At 35.9% G+C, this 10,098-nt stretch overlaps 2 protein-coding genes across 6 annotated transcripts in view; one reads left to right on the forward strand and one right to left on the reverse strand.

The window, feature by feature from the left end:
• Positions 1–22: 22 nt before the first annotated feature.
• Positions 23–3,787, forward strand: LOC102588895 (uncharacterized). Of its 2 annotated transcripts, XM_006347703.2 has the most exons (4): positions 23–1,391; positions 1,580–2,366; positions 2,595–2,831; positions 2,904–3,787. In XM_006347703.2, the coding sequence occupies exons 2-4, from the start codon at positions 1,998–2,000 to the stop codon at positions 3,528–3,530; spliced, it is 1,233 nt and encodes a 410-aa protein (XP_006347765.1). In that variant the 5' UTR covers positions 23–1,391; positions 1,580–1,997; the 3' UTR covers positions 3,531–3,787. The 2 variants fall into 2 exon arrangements, with proteins under 2 accessions (XP_006347765.1, XP_006347764.1); XM_006347702.2 differs by having other exon boundaries at positions 23–2,366.
• An 80-nt stretch (positions 3,788–3,867) lies between these two features.
• LOC102589768 (serine/threonine-protein kinase Nek2) overlaps positions 3,868–10,098 on the reverse strand; it is a 12,938-nt gene continuing 6,707 nt past the window's right edge. For all 4 annotated transcript variants that reach the window (XM_006347705.2, XM_006347706.2, XM_015308918.1 and 1 more), the window contains exons 12-15: positions 9,136–9,209; positions 8,124–8,175; positions 5,651–6,070; positions 3,868–4,753 (exon numbers count right to left, since the gene is read on the reverse strand). In XM_006347705.2, the coding sequence (XP_006347767.1) occupies positions 4,091–4,753; positions 5,651–6,070; positions 8,124–8,175; positions 9,136–9,209 (1,209 nt within the window). In that variant the 3' untranslated portion in view covers positions 3,868–4,090. The remainder of the gene's footprint in view (positions 4,754–5,650; positions 6,071–8,123; positions 8,176–9,135; positions 9,210–10,098) is intronic.

The following is a 10,098-nucleotide window of genomic DNA, read 5'->3' on the forward strand; positions in this document are numbered from 1 at the left end:
TTGGGTGGGCGGGGGGGGGGGGGGTGTTAAAACTTTCATAATTATGAGCCAAGTACAAGATTAAGTAGAAGGTTATCAATAGTCTCCCTAGCCAAGTACAATAAGTATTTGGGTTTCATTTGTCAAAGCACTAAGTAGTTAGGTTTTTAATTGTCCCCAAAAACGGTTGAATCACAACTGAAATATCCAATAAAATTGGTATAGTTATAGTTCTAATATATTTTATTGTAGTACTAGAAAATTGGGTTTATCTTTCAAAATTATCATTTTTAATAAAGAATTTTAATGACTTCTAAAGTTGTCCAAATTTTCTTAAATACTTAATTAAAATATATTATCTACCTTGGCTAAGCAGGTTTAGTTGAATCAGCTTATCAAAAAGTTTATACTATGCATATTTGAAAATTATAGTTAAAATTGGGGGATTTCTTTGATAATTTTTTTGATTATTCTTTCAAAAGAAGTGTTCTTTGTTGCTTTGTAAAGTAAAAACATATTTTCAGCAACTATCTAAACTTTCATCTCACCAGTGAGGATATAATTTCCCGCCTTGCAATTCCCTCTCCCATCTCCCCTTTACCTACCCCCAATCAATCATACATAGATAGAAGAAGTTCCGTGAGTATGTAAAACTTTTTGAAAACAAAAATTGGAGTAAAATGTAAATCAAAGAAGTCAAATGGACACGACAATAACGTCTTCAATCAAACAATAATAATAATAATAACAAACCAAAAGAGATAACTAATAAACATACACATCAAAGGTTTAGGTACAAAAAAAAATTCAAAGATTAAAGTCATAGTTCTGTTTTACATTGAGGGTAAAGCAGTTGAAAGTTTAATGAATGGATCTTCTAGTGTTTAATGTGGCTAATTGTGGTTAACTCAACCATAACTGGGTGTTCATATTTATTTTATGTAATGACACGTATTAAACTACTCAACAGAAGAAAAGAAGAATATTTAAGTTATATACGTTGACAAGGCTGAGTCAGCTTTCCAATTAGCAATACTTGGTGTGATGGTGAAAATTCCCTCAAAGACAAATCTAGGTAGCCTGCCTTAGATATTTTACATTTTATCTGCAAATTCAAGCCAAATTAAAATTTTCGAATCACTTTATGTCTAGGACACATTAATTTGAGAAAACTGAAGTATCATTCTTTTATGAGCCAAATGTATCAGCTTTTGATAAGAGACAAAGGGAAAATTACAGTCTAATACCTTTGAGTGATCCAATTTACAAAATATGTACACAATATACAGGTTGTGTATACTTCTACTAAACATATCTATACATAACCAGTGTATATGGTGTGTATTCTTCAATCATTTTTGTACATAGTTTATAAATTAGTTGGCCAAACTGAATATATTGGTCAGTGAAAGGTTCCTTCTTTTTTTTTTTTGAAAAGGTAACTTGTATTATAAACACAGGAATACTCAGGACGTATTCCAGTAATACTTACAATCAGAAATACAAAAGTGATGTTGTTTTCCTATGAACTCCTTAAGGACTCTAACATACTAGGGATATCCTCATCTTCATGAGGATATTCATGTTTACAATCAGAAAGGTTCCTTCTTTAGAAAAGACTAAAATTGAGGTCTGCATGCAGCTCTGACTAAAAACAAAGTAAGTGTTTTAATTTAGAAACCTCCAATATATACAAAGAAGTATAATGTCCAAGTCTCACTATAGTTGCAAATGGCAAGACAAGAGGACACATTTGCAGGCCTTTGCCAAACCAAATACTGTGAAAATGACTAATATAAAGAGTTGCACCACCAAAACCATTTGAATATTCACTTTTAAAACACACACACACAAAAAAAGTCAATGAAATAACAAAGCCAAGAAACAATGCAGGCCTTAACCTCATTATATCAGTGTACTCAACCACATTGATATGACTCAAAGTCTCTCTAACATTCACCCAATTCAAGGAAAGTTCAACACTATTGAGTGAAAGAGATTGAAAGGTAATACAAGAAATGGGGAAGGCAAGCAAATGGATCAGAAACTTCCTAATGGTGATGGGGAAAAAGGAGGAAAGGGAAAAGAAAGAATACAAATCAATAGAAAGTATGGGCACCCCAACAACTCCAAAGGCGAAAAGGAGATGGAGTTTCAAGAAATCATCAAGCATGGAGAGAAAAAGCCACAAGAGTAACAGGTCTTTCGACTTAACTTTTGATCACCAACTAAACACACAAGGTTCAATGCTGGAGTTTGACATGCTAGAGAAACACCACAAAGCAAGCCTAACAGCAAAAGGAGCTATAAAACCAAAGGCATACCTTACCAGACGTGTTAAGGATGCAGCTGCCACCAAAATCCAAGCTGTTTTCCGTGCTTATTTGGTAACCATTCAAACCATGAGTGTGTTCTTGTTTATTTTTAAACTAGGTAAAGCATGTTTGGTTTCATTTGATCCTCATAACTTGCACTAAGTTACCTATTATGGAGAGGACCTTGTTCTCACCATAAGGTCAATGAACATGCACCGCTAAACTATGTAGGGCTAAATAAATAAGGTTTAATGCTAAAAGGTGAAAAATGGTTTGAAAGCATGACTGATGTTTATGCAGGCTAGGAAAGCATTGCGCGCCCTAAGAAGCCTAGTTAGATTACAGGCACTGGTAAGGGGTCACCTAGTGAGGAAACAGACAGCAGCAATGGTGAGACGCATGCACTCTCTTATGGTCATTCAACTAAGGGCTCGTGTTCAAAGAGTTCAGATGACCAAAGAAGCACATACCCCAAACTCAAGAAAGAGTCAGAAAGTATCACCTGGGAACAATCAACTTACCAGAGCCTGCAGCATTGTAAGTCTCCTCTTCTCATGCAGAATTTTGAGTGTACCAACATAATGGAAATGACAAGATTTTAAATGGCAGGAAAAGATGGATGTTAGCATTCAAGAAAAAGGGAGAGTTCAGAAGAACAATAGCACGAAAAACAGATCTTCTGGAATGGAAAATGGATTGAGCACCTCTGAGTCTCGTTGCCTTTCACTGTCAAGGAGAAGTCATCAAGTACTTCAGACATGTCCAAGTCCCTCTACACTGAGTGATATGAGCACAATAAGTTATGACAGGCATTTAGAGGATTTTTCCTTCAAGACGCCAGAAAAAGGTTTTGAACATTGCTCTAATGTGTCAACAACCACATCTTCCAAAACCCCATTTTCCATTCCACACTCAGAAAAACCGAACTCCATTTTTTCTAGTGCTACTTTAGCACTAACATACATGTCCAATACAGAATCCTCAAGAGCAAAAGCTAGGTCACATAGTGAACCCAGACAACGACCCAATTGGAGCATTATAAGAAAAAGCAAGCGCACACCATCAATGGATGGGATAACAGGCATACCTGACTCTAGAAGGGAAGAAACACCTACTCACAGCAGGAGACACAATGTCCCAGAAAGCCATGAAGCCTGGTTACTTAAGCTCTACAAACAAGCAAAGTCTATCAAGCATGTCAAGGTTGATTCCGCCAGCATAGTGTCCGCCGTTTGACCTCTGGAAGATCTCTCACTGTCTATAAGGTAAGAGTGACTAGCACATGAGATTTATAGCTATGTATTGCTCTCTCTCAGCCATTTACATCAGCCTCCTCTGAGCACGTACTGGTTCCATCTTGCCCAGTGAAACTCCATTTTCCTTAAAATATCTCTGTTATTAGAGCATCCAAGTGCACAAGGAGAACTGCAACCTAATACCAAAAATTGGGGCAACACCCAATTTCTAATGAAAACTGATGTTTAAATTCTTTAGCTTGGTGTCTCAAGTCGAGTAAATGCACCCAAAAATAGAAGAGACAAGGAGCATAACAAGCACTCTAATTCGGCAAAAATAGATGCTAACATTGGGACCATCCATAAGCAATAATATTTCTAGCGGAATTAAAGAACCTGTTTTCTCATCCATATTATCCTATCAGTACTTCGTGAATTTGCTAAATATGCTAGCTATGAATTAATGTTTCAGTTTATGACTGCCTCTACGTAGCAAAATCTGGGCACCTACAGAAAATATTACAGCAAAGACTACTTTATACACATTGAATGTTCTTAGAACTAATCTTCCTGTTTAGGAGCATTTTCCTTTATGCTCTTGGTCAACCAAATAGCAGTTTCCCTCGGAGAAACTTTTTCTGGTCCAAATGGCTTCAATAAGACACCAAGTTCATCGAATCTGTCTTCTTGCAAGAGTCTAGCACTGAACTCAAGTAGTCCCTCCAGGGCTTCGGCCCGTTGCTTATAAGATGACATGTTAAAACGGCGGCGTCTTGTGTCAGATGAGGTTCGGCTAGATGCACCAGCAGTGGCATTTTGATCAGAAGAATCAGTTATGTCCTCTCTATCCACATGCACCATGGGGCCCTCAAACCCTTGCCAAGCATCATTGGAACTCATTCGATCAAATTTACTGTCAGGAATCTGTATGGTACATTTGTCTTTCATAACTGAATACTCAGCTTGTGGTGAGCCAGAGGAACCTTGCGCAGAGTTTGATGATGTTCGGCGTATAGGATGGAAAGGATCTTCATATGAAGCTAATGGAAACTCAAGCATCTTGTCAATTCGAGGGGCATTGACAGAAACATCAGGAGACTTAATACAGTCAAGAAAACTGAGACTCGGCCTTCGAGGTAATTCTTGAACTGCTGCCTTGTTTGTCAATGGCAAAGATGCCCTACGAGTTGTAGAAACAGATCTCTTCACCAGGGTTCGTGAAGCCTGTCAAGCATAGAGTAGTCAAACGACAGGACGCAGGTGTTGGGAACACATCACCAAGGGAAATATGGTTAAGTAGGCTAGAATTGCATATAATCATATTACTGCTTAAAGTACATCAGCTTATATCCATGATTTTCAGAACATAGATACAAAAGCAACCACATGTTATTTTCTTCTTTTTTTAAACTGGTAACAAGTTGGTACACAAAGGCACTAATAAAGCAGTTCAAAAGCATAATTACTGAGAGACCAAAAACCACCCAGCTAAGAAAAAATAGAATTTACAGAGAATCTTATCAAATGAATCTACTAGGGAATCTGCCTCCTCTACTCTACTTTCTATACACAAAAAGTGAAACAACAAGATACAATTCATCTTGAGCTTCTGTGTTGAGGTCTGCTTATCTTCAACGTGTTCTTTTATTTTCTTTTTGCTTTTTCTGCTCTCTCTCTCTCTCTCGTGCAACAGTATTTGATTTCACACACAATTTACGATTTTAATCTAACTAGTTTATCATATAATAATAATTGTGAAAATGAATATTAAAATTGTTCCTGGAAATTATCTAAGCTAATGTGATGGAACATATCCTGGTTCGGGCATTCCAAACAGTTAATCAAGATCCAAATGAAAATAACAATATTAGGTTAAATTTTAGGATACCCGCTTTTCTTTTCACATATAAGTTGACACCATCTAAGATTTAGTGAGAAACCATTTTCTCTAAATCTGTTGCAATGACAAACTATTGACTCTATTAATTTTTATATATTGGTATTTGCCTACTTTGTTGTACATCAGTTGAACCGCTTGGACGTTCTTGTCTAGAATAAAATCCATTTACTTTTATAAAATAGAAAGAAGTAAAATGAATAACCTTTTACTTGTAACCTTACCATATCACTGTTCCTTAGATCCACTTGTCTTCTTGGGGTAGTCAATTTTGGCACGATCACCTTTGGATTCTTATTCACAAGCAAAGCTTTTGAAGTGATTTTTTTTGTGACAGTTGATCCTCTATCAGGGCTTCCAACAGACAATTCAGATACTCTGCTTGGTGTTTTTGGATATCTACGATTTGAAAAAGTATAATCGTGATCAGAGACACTAGGATTCAAAGTCCTATCATTTCCACATGACATTCGCTTCTCTCTGTTCTTTGCAACAGGTGTGCTTTCAGAAATTGCAAATCTGGTTTTCTTTACATCATTATCAGGCAAACAAGCAGGTAAACTGTTGCGTCTGGGGCCATTAAGTTTGAGATGTGTATTAATCACATATGGCTGAAGAAGTGGATTCCTAAGAAGTTCTGCTGCCTGTATAACAAAAATAATATTTTAAGTCAGTATGAATATTACAATCAAAATATGCCTTAAGTTTTCAGTCTTTGTGAGGAGATTCCCTTTTAACTTTATATCTTAAGAGCTGATCAGTTCACTAGATCAATTTTGGCTACTAACCAACAGTCTAGAAAACTAATCTGACGGAACAATGGAAGCACTCTAAAGAAGCCAAATAGACATATTTTAACCTTTTGTGGTCAGTATTGAATAGCTTCTGCGAGAAAGTAATTTAAGGCGTTACGCTTCCTGTATTTTCATGCTTCAAAGTTAATTTAAGCAGAAATTTATCAACTTACAGAAAAATGATAAACAGAAAGACCTACTGTTTAAAGTGTTAACATGTTAATCCTTTCATTTTTGTTAGAATCACTACTCTCAGTTATATAGTAAAAAACACTCTTGTACTTCAGAAGAGAAGCTCCTTCTAAGCCAGCACTCAAAGATAATCATCAATTATGAAAGGCTTCATACTTCAAAGCTAAAGACAAGAAAACATGAAATGCTTCCTCCAGATATTTGCATTATGTGGGCAAAATGATGAGACATGTCATCGATACTGTTGATATTACACAACTACATAAAAGTTATGAGTAAAGATCCTTGCAGTTTTAGCATAAACGTAAATTAAGGCTACAACTTCTCAAATTAGATGCAACAAAACTAAGAAAGAGATTATTCATGTCCTTTGGTTTTCTTCACTATAATCCCTAATAAAGGGTCAGAGTATAATTCCCAGTTCTTAGGAGTAGCTAGTTGTTTTTTCTTATTTAATAACAAAGAAATCCCTCAGAGCCTGAGGTGACTGTTCTCTGTGGATAATGGCCCCCTCCTCTACCCTCTACCCTCTACCCTTCTCCACTAAATACAAGTATGTGGAAGGGTTCAGATCTGCGATGTGTGCTCTTAGGAGCGACTAGTTCCTTCGCATATTTTACACAACCAGACAATATTTATGGAACATTAAAACATTTGGCTTGTTACATATTGAATAGAGGACTTCTTCTCCACCTATGCATGTCAATCAGTCCACATAGGTAATTTAAGACTAAAAATAACAGGTATCGCAGGCTAGAGAGTATTGCTGACAGAAAGTCACACGCAGGACAATTGTTACTGAACCAGTCGAGTCATATGAATACATAAAATACAATACAGGAAACTAGAAGGAGGATTTTTTTCTTTTGAAATAGATAACTTCAATACAGGAAACTAGCAGGATTTTGTGCCGTAGTTGTGGTATACTTGGTGATATTTAATTCAGATATACTATGATGCTTGGGATAATTACTAATAAAAAAAAATTATTGAGAAAGATAATTACTAATAAAATTTGTTGCAAATGCTACAAATCATTAACTACAGAAGAAGCATATTGATAGCAAAATTCGGGTCTAAGTTTCCTTGTTTATCCCTTTACCTTCCATCCAAATGATGACTCATCAACTTGGTATTTGTAAAGATATTTTACATTACCAGAAGATCATGTCAACCTGCCTTTTTCTTAAAATTAAGGCGGAAGACAGTTGCCGTACAAGTTCTGGAAGAATGGTTAGAAAATGTGTCTCACTTAAGGATTTTGTCTTGTGAAAGTATTACCAATCAAAAAAATTAAAAATAGGAAAGAGCAAAAACAAAAGATATAAAATTGAATGTTTCTAATATTGGATGAAACATAAGTCAGAGGAAGTGTCTTACATTATGGTGTAAAGCACAGGCATGGAAAGCGGGAGATTCACGAAAGAAATGTAACAAACAATAACCTCATAGTCACATATTTGATTTTCAGGTAAAGATGTTGAGACAGCACTACAGCATTTATAAGCTTCTGTTGGTTTATCTTCAAAATAACTCCATCATATGCAGATCTCTATCTAAAAACATAATCCATTTATGCAGATGACACAATATGCACAGTAAACCACCAGTTCAAGTTTCTTAGTGAATCTCATAGGAGATCTTAAGGCAATACCATAATGGCTTAAGATGTAAATGAACCTATATAAATACAGATAAAGAGGAATCATACACTTGGCCTCAGTTCTGGATTTTTCCGCAGCATGCTTTTGACAAGACCTCGGCTGGAAGGCAAATAAGAGAAGTGAATAAGCAGAGTTAAATAAAAGATTCTCATTCAAGGGTAGAGTTTCTCATATATAAAGTCAAAAAAGATTTCAACACATAATTGCTGAGGCACGTAAACATCCCCTCTTACTTTTTGGATCTCGGTGTTCCTTTACTAACAAAAGTATTACATTGCAAATAGAGGCTATAAGAAGTGAAGAATAGATTCTTCGTGTCGTCATGATGATTCCAAAAACAACCTTGAGTTGTTCGTCATAATAATGAAGACCTGCCTTCCTGACCTCCAAACTAATGCATTATCTCCTTTCACCCAATTTTGCCTTTAGATGGCACCAAGTAGAAATATGTCCTCCACCAAGGAATAGAAAGGGCCCGGGAGGGAAGATGCAGTTAAAATGATTGTTGATTTTCATTGGCCTTTCTTTTAAAACTGTAGTTTATTCTCCTTTAACATCTCAAAATTTATTTTACAGAAATCTATGTTGGTACTTGGGAATTTGATGATAAAAACAAAAATTATTCCATTCATGCAAATCTACATAGGGAGGCCTGTCATGTTTTGCATTGGACTGGAAGCACAATGGAAGTAGAGGGAATTAAAATGCCCTTAAGAGTGGTTAGTGTAATTTAACTTTAAAATCCTTATGTTGGCCTTTTCAAATAAGGCATGCTTAGATACTGAAACCTCACTAAATTAAAACCAAAGGTACACTCGACAAGTTAAGCTGCTACAATTTTATTCCCATCTGTTGATTGCCTGTTTATAAGTTCAAAATAGACCTGTATATTTAAGATAGTTCTCCAAGAGAACAAATCATTTAAAATCGAAAGAGGAACTTTCTTTAACAGTTCTAGAAGTCCAGCTTAAGAAATCACAGTCCAAAATAAAAAGGCAGCACTTGAACATATAAACATATGCCATGACTAAACAAATTTCAATCAGATGAACGACTTACAATGGACCAGAGTATTTTGTCGGAAGTGGTGCCACAATAGACTTGTTTATTTTGTTGATGAGTGCTTGCATATCCTATGTCAACAAGCATAAAATAGCATAAGTTTCAAGGACCAAAAATATCCACCAATAGGAAAGTGAATAGTAAAATGCAAAAGCCTTAAAAACATATGGATAGCAAGGGTTAGTTTCTCAAAGTCGAAGTAACATTACCCAATAACTACATCATAAGTAGAGTCATAAAGCAACCTTCCATTTACTGAAGTATAAGAAGGAAGACAAGAGCCATGATCTCCCAGAAGTACTTGTTAGAGGGGGTTAGTGTCCCACATTGAACATCTTGTTAGAGTGGCTTACCATCCCACATTGGTTGGGGAATGGACGGGTGGTCAACTTATATGGACTACAACAATCCTTCTCTCATGAACTAATTTTGGAGTTGAGTTAGGCCCAAGTGTCATATTTTTACATGGCATTAGAGTCGGGTCTATTCCCATTTGAGTTCCCGGTTCATGCTCTAGTTGGGTTTGGGCGTGAAGGACGGTGTTAGAGTGGGTTAGAATCCCACATTGTTTAGGACGTCGGGGAATGGACTGGTGTTTTGCTTATATGAACTAGGTCAATCCTCCCCTTATGAGCTAAGCTTTTGGTTTTCAGCACACAATGAAGAAATAAGGTGCAATTCTTCATAAAGAGCACTTGATTATTTCTATTTTCAGTGGAGCTCCAATGGGAAGATAGAAAATCCCCATGGCTCATTAGCTTAAACATGGCAATTGGCATAAACAAAATATATCTTTTGTTAGTTTCACATATAAACAAGACAAGTAAATATCCAATTTCTCATATATATTTCTTTTTTCCAATTAAAGAGGGGCGAATTTATATCCTAAAATATGAGGCACGTGAATCCGTGGTCTCTCCCTTAAACTATATATATATATATATATATATATATATATAT

This window comes from Solanum tuberosum, unplaced genomic scaffold (assembly GCF_000226075.1).
Source record: "Solanum tuberosum cultivar DM 1-3 516 R44 unplaced genomic scaffold, SolTub_3.0 scf00092, whole genome shotgun sequence".
Taxonomy (NCBI): Eukaryota; Viridiplantae; Streptophyta; class Magnoliopsida; order Solanales; family Solanaceae; genus Solanum; species Solanum tuberosum.

Coding starts and splice junctions, on each gene's coding strand:
- LOC102588895 (XM_006347702.2), top strand. CDS start 1,998: ATGGGGAAGGCAAGCAAATGGATCAGAAACTTCCTAATGGTGATGGGG. Junction 2,367..2,594: donor CTGTTTTCCGTGCTTATTTG/GTAACCATTCAA, acceptor ATGTTTATGCAG/GCTAGGAAAGCATTGCGCGC. Junction 2,832..2,903: donor TTACCAGAGCCTGCAGCATT/GTAAGTCTCCTC, acceptor TTTAAATGGCAG/GAAAAGATGGATGTTAGCAT.